This window comes from Emydura macquarii, unplaced genomic scaffold (genome assembly GCF_026122565.2).
Source record: "Emydura macquarii macquarii isolate MOO-44397 ecotype Brisbane River unplaced genomic scaffold, CSIRO-AGI_Emac_v2 contig_1253, whole genome shotgun sequence".
Taxonomy (NCBI): domain Eukaryota; kingdom Metazoa; phylum Chordata; order Testudines; family Chelidae; genus Emydura; species Emydura macquarii.
The window spans coordinates 39,227,670-39,248,408 of record NW_027131390.1 but is presented as its reverse complement, the minus strand read 5'-3'; the positions used below and the strand labels follow the sequence as shown (position 1 = coordinate 39,248,408).

The 20,739-nt window shown below is 52.0% G+C and overlaps 1 protein-coding gene across 2 annotated transcripts in view; it reads right to left on the bottom strand.

Annotated features, from left to right (window-relative positions):
• Window positions 1-2,553: 2,553 nt before the first annotated feature.
• Window positions 2,554-20,739, bottom strand: part of F8 (coagulation factor VIII) — a 68,443-nt gene continuing 50,257 nt past the window's right edge. Inside the window, exons 16-27 of one of the 2 annotated variants that reach the window (XR_010919761.1) lie at window positions 19,836-20,048; window positions 18,375-18,603; window positions 17,953-18,135; window positions 17,297-17,413; window positions 15,326-15,397; window positions 14,226-14,311; window positions 10,432-10,587; window positions 9,764-9,908; window positions 9,281-9,429; window positions 8,061-8,237; window positions 5,761-6,027; window positions 2,554-5,060 (exon numbers count right to left, since the gene is read on the bottom strand). Coding sequence is in view for 1 of the 2 variants with exons in the window: in XM_067548544.1 (XP_067404645.1) it covers window positions 5,872-6,027; window positions 8,061-8,237; window positions 9,281-9,429; window positions 9,764-9,908; window positions 10,432-10,587; window positions 14,226-14,311; window positions 15,326-15,397; window positions 17,297-17,413; window positions 17,953-18,135; window positions 18,375-18,603; window positions 19,836-20,048 (1,683 nt within the window). In the remaining variant the exon portion in view is untranslated. Of the gene's footprint in view, window positions 6,028-8,060; window positions 8,238-9,280; window positions 9,430-9,763; window positions 9,909-10,431; window positions 10,588-14,225; window positions 14,312-15,325; window positions 15,398-17,296; window positions 17,414-17,952; window positions 18,136-18,374; window positions 18,604-19,835; window positions 20,049-20,739 lie in introns of both variants that reach the window. The other variant, XM_067548544.1, reaches the window with a different exon arrangement.

The following is a 20,739-nucleotide window of genomic DNA, read 5'->3' as shown; positions in this document are numbered from 1 at the left end:
TGATTCTTTTAAATCTCTTTATCATGACATTTTAAAGAGGCAGCATCTGGAATGAGGGCAGTGCCTCCTGCTTTGAGCAGGGCGAATCTAAGCTGCGCTTCACTCATCTGGCAAGAGAGCACGACCATCCTTTCAATGCATCTCACTACCCCTGCAGCCCAAGAGCACTGGCCTTACAAAAGAGAGGTAGATACTGGCTCTGAGATGTGCCAGTGGTGGAGGCTGGCAGGATTGAATGGATTGACCCATCCTTCTGAATTAATTCCCCTGATTATACCCCTCCACACACACTTCTTGATTCTGGTCACTTTTCTCCCAGTCACAGGAGCTACCGAGCTGCCAGGCTGGCTGATCAGTCTCTCTGCCAGTGCAGGATGGGTCCCTGCAGGGCATGTCAGATTGCACACAGGGTTTCTTTGGCACTAGCTCATAAGCTGCTGGTTCATATGGGGAGGGTATCGCAGGCCCCTCGGGGCAAACCTCTGTGCAGTGCAATGGCCCTAGCCTGCTGTGTTCTGACTGTGTGTGAGCCGGAGCACGTGCATTCAGTATATATCTTGCAGCTGCTGTGGGCTCCGTAAAGATCACCTTGGAAAGAGGCAACATTTGTTCTGTTCCTAAAATAAAAGATAAGACTGGCTTCTGAGGGACCAAGTGATGGACTGGTCCGAGTCCTGGGAGCCTAAACAAGCCCCAGGCACAGGATACCCGTGGGAGCTATGATTCGATTCCTTCTTAGCTGTCCAGGTCTGAGTTTGAAGTACTCTTTGTTCCCCTCGAGGGCAATGACACTATTAAGATCCAGCCAACAGCAGCCCAGTTCTTTGCCCTGATAAGCACGAGGAGTCCTTCCGCCTGGTGGTTCTGTTCCTGTGAGCAGGCTGGTTACTGTGATGACGCAGTAGGCTGGAGGGTAATTGGATCTCCCGCTCCGGGCAATAATCACTGCACGGGCCAGGGCAAACAAAGAAGGAATCCTTCGGCTGCTCACGTACAGCAATGCAGCACCGGCTGGGGGCACTAGGAGTGGAGTGTTAGGGTACAGAGGATGGATGTCAAATGTGCCCCCACCAGCTGGCAGGCCTAATCTTTATGCCTGGCATCCTTGCACAAGGGTGCCATATTACACAGCAAGGATTGAGACCCTCCTACCATCAGTTCATCAGATTCGTAAAAAGCTCTTGGTACAGAGGAATTGCCAGGTACTCACCGCCAGGGCAGCCCTAGGGCAAGTCAGCCAAGCCCCAGAGGAACACACCAGGTTCCAGCTGATGGCCAAACTGCAGCGTATCAGCCCTGAGGACACGCGTGTATGCATGCACATGGATCTCGGAGTCCCCTGCTCCGAGTTCTAAAGCTGCCATGTGGAACCCTGCTGCTTTTATGACATCAACTCCCCCTCCTTCCCAAGCACCACCCCCCTTGGTTGAAGTTGATTGAAACAAAAGGGGGTTCTCACAGAGAGCTGGGGGGAAATGTGGTGGGCCAGTTGACTCCTCCCCCCAACCTGTCAAGAGGGGACAAGGACCTCCTGTGCCCCAGCCAGCCCCCACCCGAGCAGCTATGAGGCTTGTCAGATGTGGGGCTGAGCCCGGACCAGGGGGGAAGGCAGCGCTGTGCAGGTGGGGTGCTAGAATAGGCAGATCGGGGCGCTGTACATGGCACGCGCACCCCTCGCCTCAGCCCTCTGAGGAAGCAGATGGGCCGGGCTCTTGTTTCGCTGAGACCCCGTTTAGCCACCCAGGAGAGTGGGAGCCGCACCAGCCTGCAGCACTGAGCGCCTGAGGAAGAGGGCTGTGGAGCTACTTCCCTTTTGTCCAGCCTGCTTCCATCCCCTGGCCAGGGACGTGCTCGCTACACGGGACAGACAGACGGCTGCACCTCAGAACCGCACCCCAGCCTTGCTGCCATCTGGAGAACAATGTAGGAGGTGGGCGAGGTGACCCATCCTCACCCAAGGGCCAGCCTGAGAGCTGGGCCAGGGAGTGCCAGGCCCGGCAGAGCAGGGGGCAGCAGGGGAGCTGGGAGCTTTACCGAGCCAGGGAGAAGGGTGGGAGATCCTCTCCCCTTCTCTCTGCCTTGTACTCTCACCCCTGCACCCCATGTTGCTTTCCTCGGCCTTCTCCCCTGACTCCTTGGCAGCCAAACAGGAAATTCCCTTCGCAGTCCGTGCTGATCTCCAAACAGCAGGGGGCAGTGGAGCCATCGCCTGTCTCCTCTGAATCATTGGGTTTGGTTTAAGGCCTGGCGATCACCAGCTTTTCCACCCCATGGATCACTTTTTGAGAGCGAGGGACCCACTTTCCTCCCCGATGCCTCAGCGTTAGCTCATCTAAGCTCACTGACTGACGTGTTTCCCAGGGTCTGTCCTCTGCCAGATTCCCTGAATGTGTCACCCTCTGTGCCACCCAGAAAAGCGGCAGACCCTGGGTATCACAGCTGGATGGTATGTTAGAGGCATGCAGCGTGGAGTGCAGAGGTCCTTTTAGGCTTCTCGGTGAAAGCCATATTTTTGCCAAAACCAAAAATCCACTTTTGTGAAAGATTGTTGGGCTTTTATTGGTGTAAATGACTTGTTTCAGTTTTCATGATTTCTTCTCCCCCCACACAAAGTTTTTAGTTTTTCAACAAAAATCTAAAAAATTGCAAAGAAAAATTTCAACCAGAAAACCCCCTCACACCTCCCGTCAACATTTTTCTCAGGGGGGGGAAGAAGTAATTTTCTGACTATTTCTAGTGCTGAGTGCTGTGAATGCCCATTGGAGCTGAGCAGAAATTTGCACCATCCAACCCCCTGAAGCAACCCTGGAATGAGAAGAAACGGGATCAACTGGGATTAGTGAATCAAGGACCCACAAAGCAAATTCAGAGGCAGCATCCTCATCAGAGAAGCCCTCTGCTTCAATCGTTCCACTCTGAGTAGATGAGTGAGAAAAATACTTTGCTGATGCTAATCTATATGGAGGGGTGAGGGCTTTTATGTGGTCCACATTGCTGGGACTGGCTTCCAGTTCTGGGAGCTTGGCTTAGTTTGAAGCCCTGAAAGCAATCACAGAGCCATCTGGCTGGAGTCTAGCCTTTATTAGCATTGGCTCGGTAAGATCATTTTTATTTTTGTGCGGTTCATCTTAACAACGTCTGCACAGTTTGGGGATTTGGTGGTTGTAACTCTCAGGCAAAAAGTGCCTGGGGATGGAAAGATGGGAAAAGGTCACTGGGAGTGGGCACGCCTCTGAAAACACCAGAACCTAAATCTAATCACCACAGGACTATAACACTGAGCTGTCCATGCATGCTTTTTGCCTGGCTGTGCTTAGAGGTGGGGGTCCATCTGTCTCTGAGCATGTCACAGGCTAGCAGCATTTGACTGAAATACTCTGATGGGAAAGGGTTAAGTTTGTTCTGCTGAGTGGCCAAGGCAGGTGACTCATTACCCCACTTGGATATAAGGGAGGTAGGAGGGGGGGTCCCTTTGGAGACAGAGGACCTGAGGTGTGGGCTGAGCACTCACAAGGGAGGAGCCTTAGAAGCAGCTAAGCCAAGGGAGAGGTCTGAACTGAACTTTATTTTATTGTTACTTCGTTAATAAAACCAAACCTCAGGAGGCAGCGAGTTTGGATTCTACACAGTGTGTGGACAGTGTTTGTAGTGTGGGCTGAGAAAGGCCCTTTGACACGGTTTTGTTCAACATCTTTATTAATGATCTGGAGGATGGGGTAGATTGCACCCTCAGCAAGTTTGCGGACGACACTAAGCTCGGGGGAGTGGTAGATACCCTGCAAGGTAGGGATAGGATACAGAGTGACCTAAACAAACTGGAGGATTGGGCCAAAAGAAATCTAATGAGGTTCAACAAAGAAAAGTGCAGAGTCCTCCACTTAGGAAGAAAGAATCCCATGCACAGCTATAGACTGGGGACCGACGAGCTGGGCAGCAGCTCTGCAGAAAAGGACCTGGGGGTAACAGTGGATAAAAAGCTGGATATGAGTCAGCAGTGTGCCCTGGTTGGCAAGAAGGCCAATGGCATATTGGGCTGCATTAGGAGGGGCATTGCTAGCAGGTCATGGGAAGTGATTATTCCCCTCTATTCGGCATTGGTGAGGCCGCATTTAGAATATTGTGTCCAGTTTTGGGCCCCCCAATACAAAAAGGATGTGGACAAGTTGGAGAGAGTCCAGCGGAGGGCAACAAAAATGATTAGGGGGCTGGAGCACAGGACTTATGAGGAGAGGCTGAGGGAACTGGGCTTGTTTAGTCTGCAAAAGAGAAGAGTGAGGGGGATTTGATAGCGGCCTTTAACTACCTGAAAGGGGGTTCCAGGGAGGATGGGGCTAGGCTGTTCTCGGTGGTGGCAGATGACAGAACAAGGAGCAACGGTCTCAAGTTGCAGGGAGGGAGGTCTAGGTTGGACATTAGGAAAAAGTTTTTTACTAGGAGGGTGGTGAAGCACTGGAATGGGTTACCTAGGGAGGTGGTGGAATCTCCATCCTTAAGGTTTTTAAGCTGCGGCTTGACAAAGCCCTGGTTGGGATGATATAGCAGAGGTTAGTCCTGCTTTGAGCAGGGGGTTGGACTAGATGACCTCCTGAGGTCCCTTCCAACTCTAATATTCTATGATTCTATGATTCTACAGTCTGGCAGTCTAGTCTAATCAGAGAGCTCCAATCACTGTCGTTTCTAATATGCTAGCAGCAGCCACTAGCATACATCACACAGCTTGGATCCAGGCCCAATACCGAAAGCTCGTGAGAAAGCAGCAATTGGGTTCAGCCAAAGCAGAGAAAAAGCATAACAGCCAAAACCAGCTCGCACTCCAAACTCCCCGAACATTCAGGGCGGGGCCGTGTGAAGAAGCCATGTGAGCTAGCTGGCCTTATCGCAAAAAGCCACCAGCAGAATGAAAACCAACCATGGCCTCTGGCTTGACAGTGGATTCTTGGCAACTGGGTGGGGACAGGAACATGTGTGTGTGACAGGGAGTCTCCCCATTCGTGCCATCCTGCCTGGTCTGCACTCTTCTTGGTGTCAGCACACGAGGCCCCATGGCAGGCTACCAGGAGCTGGGAGAGGAAGCACAGTCCCAGGAAGAGGTGGTTTGCTCCAGGAGATGAATGTCAGCCAGAGGGTGACTTGCTGAAGATGGAATGGTAGCATGGGGCCGTGACGGTGAAGCTTCCCCTATTGACACAGCAGGGGAAGGGAAACGAAAGGGCACATGGGGCAAGTACCGCAGCCATGTGTCAGGCACTCTGCCAAGCCAGGACAACCCCAGCCTGGACTCTGGCTGGGTGCACAGGACCCGAGCGGATTGTGAAATGTGGCTGCTGGGCAGGGGGCACCAACGTCCTTATCTCGCCCTCCAGCTCGCACCCGCCATCACTCATGCTTGGACCAGGGCCAGGTCACTGCAAGTTTATGGAAAATAACGAAGCAGAGCTCAGCAGCTAATTAATTATTAGCTGCTATTAATGCTGACTCTGAGCCCCTTGGGAATTTCAAGGCTGGCTGAGCCTGGGGAAGAAGGGTGGGGGTGGGGGTGGCAGATGTTTGCTGGAAAATTACTGTTTAATTATTTAGTGCTATGTTCCAACTATATGGCACTCAGTATATGAGAGATAGAAAAACGGGGGAAGGGCAGGCGACCCATAAACCTTTCCAGGCCTCTTTCTTCCGACCCCTTGGAGTGCTCCGTACCGCACTCCCCCCTAGTGTAAATGCATGAAACACCACTGAAGGTAACGGTGCTGCTCCTGCTAATACCTGCAGCAAATGTGGCCCTTCATAGAGGCATTGGAAGATCTGCCTCTTTGGGTCACTCCAGGTTCAATGTCCAGCCAACGCTCGGTCCTTTCATCCAAAGCCGCCGGCCCATCAGTATGTTTGCTGGGCATCGCAGCCTAAGAACTCCGTCCTCAGGGCAATGTGGTTTTGCCACCGGCGAGGGTGTATCCTGAGGTACTGGGCAAAGAGCGGAGGGTCCAGGGAGTTCACCACAGTGCTGAAGTGATCTTGGTTGCCTTTGAAGATCTGAAAGGAGGAAGTAATAGTTGGCACTGTCTCTGCTCTGCCACGTCAGGGCTGCTCACTCCCTCAATGGGGAAAGATTCAGAGATCCATCCCAGGAACCCACCCCTGGATGTCAGTGGAGTTACGCTAGGGGGGAATCTGGCCACGCAGCAGCTTGGCTGGGGGCAGGACAATGCTAAAGGAGCCGATCCCTGTATCGGAAGGGCATTGGAAGGGAATTATTTTGGGTGGTGCAAGCAGGGAATGTAACCAGGCAGAGTGGGAAGAAGCTAAGCTAAAGAAAACAAGAGATGGGTCCCAAACAGCAGGGCCTATCAGACTGTAGGAGAGATTCCCAAGGGAAGAGACAGAAGCTTCATTACTTAGAACATTTAAAAATAAACAGGACAAAGATCTGGAGAATAAACTAGAGGAATCAGTTCTGCACTGGGTTGGGTGCAGACAGCTAATTGCTCTCATAGGCCTTCTCCATCATCTTGTTACAGCCCAGGTCTAATGTATGGGGAGGCGATGTATGGGGTGTTATTTAACATCTTTGTTAATGACCTGGATGAAGGATACTGATCAAATTTGCAGATGACACAAAGCTAAGAGGAGTTGCAAACACTTTGGAGAATAGATTTAAAATTCAGAGGGATCTTGACAAATTGGAGAACTGGGCTACAGACAACAAAATGAAATTCAACAAAGACAAACATGAGGTGCTACACTTAGGGAAGAAAAACTGAATGCACAAATACAGCATGGGGGATAACTGGCTTGGCAGCGGTACTGCTGAGAAGGATCTGGGAGCTGTGGTTGATCACAATATCATCAGCAGTCAGCAATGCGATGCTGTTGCAAAAAAAGCAAATGCAATTTTAGGTTGCATTAACAGAGGCACAGCATGCAAGTCACGGGTGGTGACAGTACCACAAATAAAATTTGGCTTCAATTTTATTTTGTTTTCAAGTGATGTAGTTATACCGACTTCTACCTCCGGTGCATGTGCTATATCAAGGGGAGAGCTCCTCCTGCTGACATAGCTACCGCCTCTCGCAGAGGAGAAGTTATGAAGCCAACAGGAGAGCTCTCCTCTGTCAGCTGAGAGCGTCTTCACCAAAAATGCTACAGCTGCACTGATGTACATTTGTAATGTAGGCCTGCCCATAGGGAGACATAATTCTGTAGTGTAGACACGCCTTAGCATTTGTTGTCTACATGGCTTAATTGGTCCCCCAAGGATTTTTCACACCCCTGAGCAACATAGCTGGTTCGATCTAATTTTCTAGTGTAGAGCAGCCCTCATGTTGGAATAGGCTGGCTTAGGGGGGCTGTTTTGGGGGGAGCCCCTCACTGTGACTGTGGAAGCTGCTAGTGACTGTGACTAAGGAGTCTTTGCTCCCAAGCCAATAACAAACCTCAGGAAAGCTGCTGGCTGGGCCAAGCGCTCTCTTTCGGGCTCAGTGGAAGATGCAAATAAGTCTTTGTATGTAGCAGAAACGACGGACGGCCTGCCCAAAGTACTTGGCAGCTCAGAGCTAAACCGTGTGGGCTGACTGCGTGCACTGTGCTTCTGAGGAGGCGGGGTCACGCTGGTAGGGGTGGGGTCACACCACCTGGTATTCCGGGAATGAGTGAGTGGCCCTCTACAGCGGGGCAGGCGAGGGAATTTCAGAGCCAGGAAACTGCCTGCTGATGTTTCTTTCTGTGTGTCCAGGGAACCAGGATTCTGTGTGCCTTTTTTGTACATAAATAGGATCCCACCAAGAACAGACCAGACTTCTAGCACCTACTCCTCAGACGGACAGAAACCAGGCTGCAAACACCGGCTAATTGCTCAAGCCAAAAAGACAACATCACAAGTCTAGTAGCACACCACTGCCAAGGGGCCCCTGAGTTGCCCATGACAAAAGCCACATGAGGTGCTGTTGGTTAAATAAAGGTACAGAGGGCTTGCCATCCTCCACCGAGTGTAAGCCCAGGAGTACTGGTGTCTGCGATCCCCAGGGCTTTCCCTGCCCCCCCCATACACCCCTCCCAGCTTAGTTTACCTTCTCTTCACCATCCTGGAGAACAGGAATCCAGCGCGAGCCGTCCTGACTGCTTGAGAGGGCAAACTCCTTCACGAACATGTTACTGAAGATGGCTTTGGCACCCTGGGTCACGATTCCAGTCACCCTCATCATCTTCTCAAAGTTCACCTGCAGCCACTCATTGGGGCTGTTCACCTGGGGAACGAGACACCAGCCTTCACGCCCCCCTCAGAAATACCCTCCGGACACAGCGCAAATGGGCCCCTCAACTTCCCAACATGTCAGAGCTTTTATTTAGCCATGTCCAGTCCCTCCCGCTGCTCTCAGGATGTCCTCAGCTCCAGGGAGTGACAAGCCAAAGCTCTTTCTACGCTGGAACCTGGAAACAGTCAGGTAACCATCTCTGGACATGGGGGTGCTAAAACTTCGGCATATCTTAGCTCACCAAAGATTGCCCTGCTAGACTGGTACATGGCATGCTCTGGGAACCAAGTGAGGACATGTATTTCCTCATGTGGGTAGGACCTCCCGACAGTGTCTGTGTCACAGCCCTCCTTCCCAGTTCTCTTTGCAGTAGGGCATCCCAGGACGCATCGCTTCATGCGCTCTGCTGAAGCACTGCGGGATAGCTGTCTGGATTTTCTCACAGTGCCCTGAGACAAACACGGGAGGGAGGGAGAATGACCGCTGCAGATGTACAAACAATGGACAACACACTTGTGTGTTGGGAAAAGGGCTGCTGTGTGGACACAGCTCAGCATGGCTTGTTGTAAGCAGGGCAGACGAGAGTGGCGCAGTCACAGTTTACTTGTAATGGGGATGGACCCTAAATGTGCAACAAGGAGCTGCTGGATGCAAAGAGACTTTGAACTCAGCTGGCCCAGCAGCCAGGTCCCACTAGAGGCAATGGTGAGTGCTCAACATTCTGAACATCAGGCCAGGTATCACAGCTCATACAAAGTGCACTCACTGTCCCTGTGTGAATCTCTGTAGTGCCTCCTGCTCAGAGAGGCCAGAACTGGAGTGGCTACTATCTACCCCACAGCCAGACCTCCGGCACCCTTCCCTACAGCACCTCCTGCTGGGATGGGAGCAGCTCAGATCTGACCACAGCTGCTGCCCCTCTACCTTTTCTCCACAGTGACTGCTGCCAGGCAAGCCAGTACCTGTCCCTAGCTCAGTGCCCCTGCGGGCTGGGAAAGTACCGTGTAAACGTGGGGCAGGCCCCGTGGGGTTACCTTTGGCTTCCAGGCATTAGTCCTCTCCTGCAGGTTCAGTCGGGCTTGGGAGGGAGCCCAGCTGGAAAACATGTTCTCACTGTAGGAGGAGGCGGAGATCTGCTGGTTGGAGATACTTTTGTTCTCCATTCCTAATGGCATGGAGCAGCCTGGAAGAGAGTTGAAGCAATAAGTGGATGCCCCCATTACCAAGATGCCTTCTGGTTGCCCATTACTCACATTTGGTGGCCCACTGGCATTTGGTGGCATCTGTTATCACACCAAGACCAGCTGCCACAGTCTTGCTGTGAAGGTACCTTCCATGGCTATAGCTCAGCTTCTGCCATCCCCTGCCAGCCCAGCTCAGCCCTGTGCATGGGACACATGCCCAAGGACCAAAGCAGCTCTCAGCAGGGGAGTCCCTTGCCCCCTCTGCTCCAGAGCTGGATATCGGAGGGTGCTGAAGAGAAGCCAGGAGGCGAAGATCTTGTGGTAGGACTTAACTGTTCAGATCACAGCCGATGAGTTCCATGCGCAGAGTGGTGCGGATGCTGTAGTGTGTGGGGTGGAGGCGGATATACCGGGCTACGATTGGGGGGTTGAAATGATTGTCTTTCACCCCTGTTGCATCCACGTTCCCAAAGAACACCTGCAGGAAAGGAGAGATGGGACCCTGTTACTCCAGTTCATGCAGCAGGAAGAGGATGGAGAGCCACAGAATAATAGGGGTGAGAAGAAGGTCGCTCCAGTATGGCACTTATTAGCCTTACCAGCTCATAACACGAAGATAATGGCTCAATGACATTAATATGAAAGACAGCTCAAATGGATATAAAGAAAAATTATACACAACCTGTGGAACTCACTGCCACATGATGTCACTGAAGAGTAAGTTGAAAAATGATTAGACACATATATGCCCTGACATCTGCCATGACAGGAACTAGGATGCAATTACTAGAGCAATGAATCCTCATGCTTCAGGCCTAAGCTTATCACCTGCTGGGCTTAGGAAGATATTTACACCCTGGGATAGCATTGTACATTTATATGGATTGAGCGGGGTTTCCTTTCCTCTGAAGGATGCCTGCCTTCAACATATCCTGACCCTTTGGTCAGTTCTTGAAAGATGCGCCAGCCTTTTCAGATCCTGCCCTCTCTCCTTCACTCACCATCTGGGAACTGGTGGCGTTCCCCTTGTATCTCTTCCACCTCTCCCCATCAAGGCCGTAGAAGATGACAAACTGGGAGATGTAGAGGCTGGAGAGCTTTTGCCGAGCCCCCTGGGTCTTTATGCCGTGAAGGATCATGGGACGTAGCAGATCCACCTAGCGAGGGAATGTAGAGATTCATTTCCCGTAGGATGATTACCGTTTGGCTTTTGCTGCCAACAATAGTGCATCTTGCACACAGGATTTGACTCCTCCCAGGGTTGGGGTGGGAGTGGAGTGTCGTCCCCCCCACTACATTTGCATAGATCTTGGGGGAGGGTGTCACATAACGCTGGCTCATTGAGCGAAGATAATCTGTCAGGACAGGGCTGGGGTATCCCACACAACCGGTGATACCTCAGTCCACCCTCTCATCATCTTCCCCTCTGCTATTCAAACCCATGCAGCCTTCTGCAATGGCACTGACAGCCCCTAGCAAATGTGCGGATCTACCTCTGTCCACTCACCCTGCAAGCCCAGTGGCCCCAGTCTCTCACAACCATTACAGATATTAACCAACATTAGGAAAATAACACCCATCAGTATGAAGGGTTCAAGGCACCACAGATTACTACCCCCTTTGAGGAAAGAGGGGCTTCAAGGGGAGGGGACATGGTCTTGGGGTTTAACAAACCAGGGTAGCTACTCCGGACTCTACCAAACCTGCATGTGCCCATAGGCAAGTCACGTCAAGCCTCCATGCCTCAGTTTCTCCATACATACAGTAAGGATAATGTACAGGGGTGTTGTAAGATGGAATGACTATTTGTGAAGCATTCTGAGGTCCTTGGATGGAGCATGCTATAAGACTATTATTGCTGCGTGTGTATTGTCAGGAGATTATCACAGACGTTGCCCTGGCACATTACTGTTTTATTTGCTTTGTTATAATTATCTTAACTTGACAGTGACTTTTGTGGATTTAAATTCCCCTTCACATTTTGACAGCGTAGTTTTGGACATTCAGTAGAATTAAAACAGGATGAATTTAATGCTGATAAAAGGAAAGGCTGGTTATGTGAACACAATAGAGTATTAACCTTTGGAATTCATTGCCGCAAGATATGACAGCATCCAAGTGTGTAGCAGGACTGATAAAAGGATTTGACGTTTATAGTAATAATAAGAACATCCAAAGTTGTAGAGATATGCTTGTAGAAGACCGATTTAGAGACACCCCCCCAGCATGGGACAGTATTATGTGAATTGTGTGAGATGTGCCCTACAACAGATTTCACATGGCTGCTCCCAGATGCACACCTGGGAATCACTCTGTCCGTAGGCGTGCGCAGCACATTTGATTAGGGTGTGCACCCAGGGAATTGACATTAGGGTATGCACCTTTACATTAGGGTGTGCACCCAGGAAATTGACATTAGGGTATGCACCCAGAATCTTTGTCAGGGGTGTCAATGTCAATTTCACCGGTGGGCCACATTTCAATTTCTTGCCGCGGAATTCTCACAGCATACCACCTGCCGCCGAGAAATCTCCCGAACAACCGGATTTCAGCGGCAGCATTGCGCATCTCCTTCATTTTGGCAGCAGCTTGCTTTCTCTTAGAATCATAGAGTTGGAAGGGACCTCAGGAGGTCATCTAGTCCAACCCCCTGCTCAAAGCAGGACTAACCTCAGTTTAAATAATCCCAGCGAGGGTTTTGTCAAGCCGCAGCTTAAAAACCTCTAAAGATGGAGATTCCACCACCTCCCTAGGTAACCCATTCCAGTGCTTCACCACCCTCCTAGTAAAAAACTTTTTCCTAATGTCCAACCTAGACCTCCCCCCCTGCAACTTGAGACCGTTGCTCCTTGTTCTGTTGTCTGCCACCACTGAGAACAGCCTAGCTCCATCCTCCCTGGAACCCCCGTTCAGGTAGATAAAGGCTGCTATCAAATCCCCCCTCATTCTTCTCTTCTGCAGGCTAAACAAGCCTAGTTCCCTCAGCCTCTCCTCATACGTCTTGTGCTCCAGCCCCCTAATCATTTTTGTTGCCCTCCGCTGGACCCTCTCCAACTTCTCCACATCCTTTTTGTAGTGGGGGGCCCAAGATTGGACACAATACTCCAAATGTGGCTTCACCAATGCCGAATAGAGGGGAATAATCACTTCCCACGATCTGCTGGCAATGCTCCTACTAATGCAGCCCAATATGCTATTAGCCTTCTTGGCAACCAGGGCACACTGCTGACTCATATCCAGCTTTTATCCACTGTTACCCCCAGGTCCTTTTCTGCAGAACTACTGCCTAGCTCGTCGGTCCCCAGTCTGTAGCTGTGCATGAGATTCTTCCTTCCTAAGTGCAGGACTCTGCACTTGTCCTTGTTGAACCTCATCAGATTTCTTTTGGCCCAATCCTCCAGTTTGTTTAGGTCCTTCTGTATCCTATCCCTACCTTCCAGGGTATCTACCACTCCCCCTAGGCGACAAATTGCATGTGCCCGCAGCCTTTCGGCGGTAGCACGACCGGCCCAAATCAGAAAGATTCGCGGGACAGATAAAAAAAGGTTATACTCCCTGGAATTAGGGTGTGACTGGCACACCCGGCACACCCCATGCGCACGCCTATGCTCTTGTCTGTGTTATTAAAGTTCTATTCCTTACTCATTCAACAGTGTGGTCTTCAATGAACCCTCAAGATCGTTACAGTTATATTAGATGGGATAAAAAAGTATAAGGGATAGCAACTCTCATGCTTCAGGGCACAAGCCAGTCCCTTCCTGATAAGGGCCAGAAAGATGCTCCCCTTATGGCTAGGTTAGTCGATAGCTGTCCAATAGGGGATATTGCACCTTCCTCTGAAGCAGCTGGGGCTGGCCACTGTTGGAGACCGGATACTGGACCAGATGGACTGTGGGCCCTATCTGGCACGGTAGTGCCTATGCTCCTGTTTACAAGGGTGGGTTGGCTTGGTGTTTTGGGAAGCAGGGGTGGTCAGTGCTGACTAAAGCCAGGCAGGCCATGCTACGTGTCAAGATTTTAAACTATTAAAGCTGGGGCACTGCTCGCATTCTTGGGGCGGACGTCTCCACAGAATCTGCTTTGAGGATAGCAATGTAATGGTGCATCGCTGACCCCTGTCATGCATGTTACATCAATGCAGGAAAATCCACCTTAAAAAGAAACGTGGCAAGTGGCAGCTCATTTGTTCCGCTCAGTAACGGGGGTATCTGGTATTCATATGAAACATGAAATATCTGTTTTCTCCATCAGAGGGAGCCAGAGACTAGTGACTTCCCCAGAGTGCAGGGGCAGACCCATGGTAAGCCCAGGTGCAGGGAAGGGCAGGCACGCCTTGGGGAGGTTTTCTGCCTGAGCAGCAGAGCCGGGCCTTCTGGGGGCCCTGAGGTTAGCTGGCTCCAGAGGATGCAGAGCATGGGCACCAGACAGTGAGGCCGGGGTGGCAGCACAGAGGCTGGCAGGGGGGGACAAGCGGGGAAGGCAGGAAAAAGTGTGTGGGGGAGGGAGGTTTGAAGGGGCATGTGTGTGTGTGTGTGTGTAGGGGTTCGGAGGGTGTGTGTGTCAGGGATCGGAGGGGCGGGTGACATCCCAGCCCCTGGCAATGGCTGGGACAACTAGAGGGCCCTGTCGATGTGGTGGTGGATATGAGGGGCTTTCCTAGGTGACCAGACTGAATCGTTCTCTGCTGCTTTCTGTAGCCCGTCCACAGGGCAGATGGCTGGTGCCAGCAGCTGTCAGAGGCTATTGTTAGTGGCACTTAGCAACAATGTCTCCTTCCTTCCTAAATGAAACGTACCTGGATCCAGGCGTTGCCGCTGTCGGTGCTCCAAGCATTGACAGACCCGGAATAATCTAAGCGGGCCAGCCTGGGCGCCCAATGACCTGTGGAAGAAGAACATGGGACAGAGAGATGGGGAAGCCACGGGCTACCTGCTCACTCACTGACATGGAAAGCCAGGCATGGTGAGCGCAGCACAGTGGCAGGATCCTGCCCACCCCTGACTGCTCAGACCTGGTTTACTAATCAGATGGAAAGTGCAGGGATCGGAGAGCTCTATGCTGGCAAAATCCGGGCCCAGGTTAAAAAGACGGATCAAGACAATCTGGGTAACTCGCACTCATGCATTTTTTTGTGCCACGGAGCCCTGCTTCCCCAGTTTACTCTCTCTTTAATAGTGGCCACCGTCCTTCTGAGTGACTGGGTCTCCCAGGGCATCATGTGTTGCTTGGATTGTAAGGGGCCATATCTTTATGTGTAGAGAAACAAGCATCTTGGCCACACTTCCACTATAATGATGGCTAATGGATTCCCACTGGACTTCTCTGGTGGCGGGAGGCAATTACTCTTGACTGGCAGAAGAGGGGTTCGCTGGGCACCGGCGGCAGGGATAGCTGAACTTTCACTAGATGGTTGAGATGAAGTAGTGAACTAAACAGCAATGATGTCTTAAGGCACCTGGCTATTAGGTAGCAGGGATTGCAATGGAACCATTCCAGCCATAGAAGGTGAGGGATAAAATCACGAAAGCAAAGCGACACAGCATGTTGAAGGCCTCTAGGAATCAAGAAAGGGTTTGAAACCCAGTTGAAAGCGGGCTAACTCGTGTCCTTCTTGGGCCAGGGCAGAGGGCCTTCTACAGAGCTGGGACCTCACAGTCAACGGGATGGACTTTACCTCTCCCGGTCCCACGCCAGCCCCGGCTGCTTCCGTCACAGCCCCTTAGATGGCCTGAGGTATCTGGCAGGGAGGCAGGAACCACTCCACAAAAAAGGCTTGGTCTCAACTAGGAAAGTGGGTTGAGTGTAGATCAGGGCTTACTAGCATGTGTCGGCTAAGCCTCATATAAATATGACTGTCTTCCTGGTCAAAACAAGACCCCAAAGTCCAGCACTCACCGTACTGCCCCGAAGCAGTAATCTGAGAGTCTGCAATGTTCCCAGAAGCCAGGCCCAGAGGATTCTGACACTCTGCAACCAAGGGGAAGAGAGAAGAAAGAAGTTTGATGGGGCTGTTATTTAATTTGGCCTTTGAAGCGAAGGTCTAGGTCCACAGGTGATCTTCAGTCTTGGCCGCTGTGTTAGGTTCTCACACTGCTTGTCTCGCTCCATGATGCGTGTTTCAAACCATGGATTTGCCAGATGAACATCTTGGAGCCTCCCCTGCTGGGGCTGGTGGCCCCTGTACTCGAGTGACGTCACCAGCCGCGCTGGCCCTAAGGGCGCTCAGTAAGGGCTGGCACAGCCTTTCAGAACAAGCCCAGCTAGCTTGGGCCAGACTCCCTGAAAGATGCACCAAGTTCTGCAGGGCTTTGTGGGAACCTGCACCAAGCGCCAGGCTTTGGGGGTGGGCCCGTTCAAGATTTGGGGAGGAAATCACATGATACCCAGTGGTTTCAACCAGGACCCAGGCCAGCTTGGTTGAGCATCACTGAGCTTCTTCATTCATTGGAATCTGGATTCCAGGAGGTGAGGACCCCTCAAACCAAGGCCAACAAAGGCTTATGCCAATGCTGGGGAATTCAAATGGGCAAGTCTCCCCCCCACCGCAGTTCTGACCAGGTCCCGCTAGCTGTGACCCACCACCCTGTGCACCTGGGTACTGAAAGCATCCCAGGGCAGCAATATCCTTCTAGCCAACGCTGAGCTTCAAGGTTGCTGTGTGACGACGCGATGCTGCAGAGCTATAGCGTTCACGCCAGCTTGTCACACTGCAGATGCCAAGAGGTGCGGCCGTGTGCCATGCCGTGACAAGTCTCTCCTGGAAGTTTTGAAGGGGGCTAAATGAAACACAGCGTAAGAGCACTTAAACATACTTTATAGGGGAGACAAAACCATGAATCCTGCTTTTTGCTAGCACTGCAGGGACTGTTCCTCAATACAGCAAGAGCTGCAGAGCACTGGGATCTGCAGAGCACTGGGCTGTTTATTTCCATAATAACTTAGACCCTTAAAATAAATCACAGTACTTGACATTGTCTTTTCCTGTCAAACTCTTTCTAGTAAAAACTGGATTTTGAATTTTAGGTGGCTTTTTAATTTATCTTAAAATAAAGCTATTCTGGGTCACATTTAATGCTCCTTTGAGAACACAAGAGAGACCTTTACTATGTAAACCCAGCTATTAAGTATAACAAATCAATCATTTTTTTCTTTTGTGAAACTTGGATTTAAAAGGAGGTGGAAACTGATTTACACCCTGGAGCTGACGAAGCCTTTCCTGCAATTCCCAACAGATTTTAAAGTAGATTTTGCATGCTTTCCGTGGTAAATACTGTTGCTGAATATGGCAACCTGTGGCCAGCCTTTGTGACCCTCGACAAATCATGTCCTCAGTTTAGCTATCTACAAATGGGTATTTCCCTAGTCAGTTAGCCAGCTGGATAGGTGCGGGCAGTCCTGGTGCTAAGTGCAGGCACATTTTTGTATATGGCCCATGGCTTCTTAGGGTTTGAAAATCAGGCTGCTGGGGCCAAATTTAAAAAGGCAGTGCAAGCGGGCCTCCAGTTTTGCACCCATAGTCACATGCCCCCTATTGGATGGGGATGAAAGTCACTGCAGGTGTGAATGACAGCAGCTAGCTATCCTGCTCTCTTCTGCAGGTGGTTAGTTCATTGTGCTGTCACTCTTGTTCGCATGCAGCTGACTGAGGGTGAAAAACGGTGCATCCAAATGTCAAGGCCACTGGAGTAACATTTTCAAAAGCATCTAAGTGATCGTAAGAGCCAGAGCCCTGTTCTCCGATCTGCCTTAGGTGGGTATGTAGGCACGTGTGGAAATGTTTCCCCTTGCTGTCTACCATGAAATTCTTGGGAGGTGAAAGGAAGAGTCAGTGAAGGCGACTGGAGGACAAGGAGAAGAGTCACTCACTCGAGTCATACACAAGGAAGAGGGCGCTCATTCCAGCCTGCTGGTGCTCTCCGACCTCGCACTCCACCCGCCAGATCCCTGGGTGGGAGGGGCGCATTTCCACTGTCCCAAAGACACCTGGGTCAGAAGAAGGGGAAGGAGGGCAAAACAAAGGATTATTTCTTTCTAGCCGCTATATGGCCGCTCCTGCTTGTACAGAGGCTTCGCTCATGCTGAGGGCAGATTGTGCTGCCGTGATGCCCATGGCATTGGGACTACTCACGGAGTAAAGCACTGCCCAAGGCGGGCACGGGTGCTCGCCTCCTTCCTGAGCCTTAAAAAGACACTGACACGCTGGGTCAAATTGGTCCCTGGTGTAACTTTATTGAAGCCCAGGTAGGAATGAGTTTGGCCCAAAAAATGCAAGATCAAGACTCTCCAAAGCCAATAAAGAGTCACTAGCTAATGGCTATTTGGATACATGTCTTCCAGGCAGCATTGATTCCAGAGCCCAATTTCTCAGGCTGAGAGGCACTTGTCTATTTAGCTATCCCTTGGTGTCAGTTTGGGGCCACATCCACCCTCCCTCAGCAGATTGCATCAGCTTCTCCTGTGCTTCTCCAGGGGACAGAGGGTCGTGAGGCAGGCGAGCTCCCGGCACCCAGGTCATCTCTTACCAGGATAGAGGTTGTAGACTCCCATTCGATACTCGTGGTTTGTCCGGACGGAGAACAGTTGCCCGTGAAAATAGACCGAGTGGATGTCCTCAGTGCTGCCCACGTTCAGCAGGTGCCACCGTACCCTCTGGTGCTGGGCCATCACCAGCCCGGGCAGCGCGTCCATCACGTAGCCATTGATAGCTGGAGGAGAAGACCACACTTGGGACGGGCTGGGGCAGCAGCGCGGGTCAAGGGCTGGAATGGGCTGAGGGGACAGGAGGGGTCATCTCGCTGTTACCCAAGGGATGGGCAAGGATGGAGATTCTGGAGCCCTTGATTGGAAGCTCTGCTAGTCACACCGCTGGCCCTGCAGAGATTCCCTCCTAGTCCTGGGCTGGCTGAGTAGGGAGGGGAGAGGAGTGGGACTCGGGAGCCCTTACCATGGAAGTAGCTGCTCCTTCTGAAAACAGGATCGTCCTGCTGGATATCGCAGGGGGGCGGGCAGTTCCTCTCTATGTTCTCAGTGAGGTACCAGCTTTTGGTCTCATCGAAGACTGTGAAGAGCAGTGAGAACTCCTGCACAGCCAGCTGCCTCCCGAAGGCAGGGCTCAGGACGCCTGGGCGGCAGATAAGCAGCGGCCCAACCAAGCCAGAGTGCAGGTCCTTCTCCTGGGGCAGGGAAATAGCCAGAGTTTAAGGGGAATGTAGAGCCCACTCCTAACTTCCACCCATCCACGACAGCTGCAGAACAGCTACTCAGAGCACTGTTAGCCAGTGTCAGGCAGGACCCTGGCAGCGTGCGCTTCGTCCCAGGACAGCTCTCTCTGTGCCTGTCAGCCTGCAGCAGCGTGAGCTTCCCCCAGCAGTGCCCTGCGAGTGCCAGCCACGACACCAGCAGCATGTGTGGCCCCAGACTAGACAGGTGAGGGACACTTGGGCTTAGAGCACTCCCCCTTCACAGCTGAAAAGCCAGGGAACAGAGAGGAGATGGATGTGTGCAGAGCCCGGCGCTGGGGGTGGGAGTGAAATGCTGGGTTTCAGCAGGGTCAGAAAACTCCTCCCTCTCTGATCCCAGTCTGACGGGGAGAATCGCTCGGATTTTATTCAGAGTTCTAACTCTGTTCCCTTCCCAGTGCCACTGATGCAGTGCCTGACCTTGGGCAAGTTGCTTAGCCCCACTGTGCCTCAGTTTCCCCACCTGAAACACTTTGGACCATGGTACAGACTGCTGTGAGCATTAGTCAGTCTGTGGCGGAGAAGGGCCTGATTTTTAAGCCGGAGGGCTGCGCTAACTTCCACTGGCTATCCATAGCCTCCAAGGGGCCAGTCACGTCAGGGATTGCAGGAAATAAGGGTGCCCTAGACATGCCCCCTGCATGGCTCTGTGCTGCCTAAGGAATCACCAAGGCAGGGGGAGTTTGTACCTCTGGGTGACCCAGGCAGCCAGAGAGGCTGAGGATCTGGCTTGTGAAACATGTACGCGCGCTGACTGATCCATTAGATATTAGGCAAAACGTTCTGACTCTCAGGGTGGTTAGGCTCTGGCATAGGCCCCCACAGGAGGCTGTGGGATCCCCGGCGCTGGACGTCTTTAAGAACAGTTTGGACTAATGCCTGACGGGGGTGGTCTAGGGGTCCTTGGTCCTGCAGGGGTCTGGGTTTGATGACCCGTCGAGGTCCCGTCCAGCCCTACATATCTATTTCTACACAATTGACCGTTCCTGGATAGCCCCATCCCATCAGTGTGTCACAGAACTATGCTATGCAGTAGCATGCCAGGAACCAACCCTCCTGGGTCTGCATGGGTCTGGGGAGCTGGGATTCGGGCTGAGGGGTAGTTGAGGGTACAGATGGCTGGCGGAGAGTCCACCAGGTTTCTCAGGCCATGGCTCCCCACCTACCAGGTTAACGCTGGAGACGTAAGCCCAAGCCTTGCAGTCGAACTCATTGGCAGTGGGTGCCATCTGGGGCAGCACCTTCCACGAGTACTCGCGGAGCTCCCCGGGCTGTACCGCCTCCTGGCCAGGCATGTTATCTCTCCCTGGACTCCCCTGGTAGGACAGGAGGTTGGAATGGAAGGAGTAGGGCCGGGAAGCGAGGTTCTTGAAGCTGACCTGCACCGTGGGGGGACAGAAGCAAAGAGGAAGGTTACACACCTTGGGGGGAGAATCTCGGAGCTGGAGCACAGCCTACGCCCCTCCCCTGGCTATGCCCCAGACCCTTCCCACTGCTGTTCTGTAGTGAAGTTCAGTGGGCCCGATCCCCGCTGGAGTCACTGGGAAAGGCGCGTGTTCTATGGGCAGGAGGTGTATTTTCTCCATAGTGTCAGTCAAACACAGGCCAGTCCTCACTGTTGCCTTTTTCCCCAGCTCCAGCTTTCTGGCTCCATCCTACCTGGTCTTATTTTCCTCTCCAATTCAGGCCTGTTGAATGCTAAGGATTTCCCTCTTCCTTGGTACACATGATGAGTACAGGTCCCATCCACCCTGGGCTGGGGGCTGTCTTTGGACTCGGCTGCAGCTGGTCAGCAAGAATGGGACCCAGCTTGGGTCCCAGCTGTGCACACTGCCCAGCCAGATGGGCTATCACACAGTCAGCTGGAGCGGCGTTGAATCTGAGGCCTTGTCTGCATGAGAAGTTGCACTGCTTTAGCCTTATGTATGAACTGAAGCCCATCCAGTTTCAAACTCCTTTGTGGAGGTTCTTATTCGTGTTAAACTTGAGTCCAGTGGGGGCTAGTTGAGGCTAAACCAAACAGGTCCCTCTTAAAACCAAAATAAGAGCATCCACACAGGAGTCTGCACT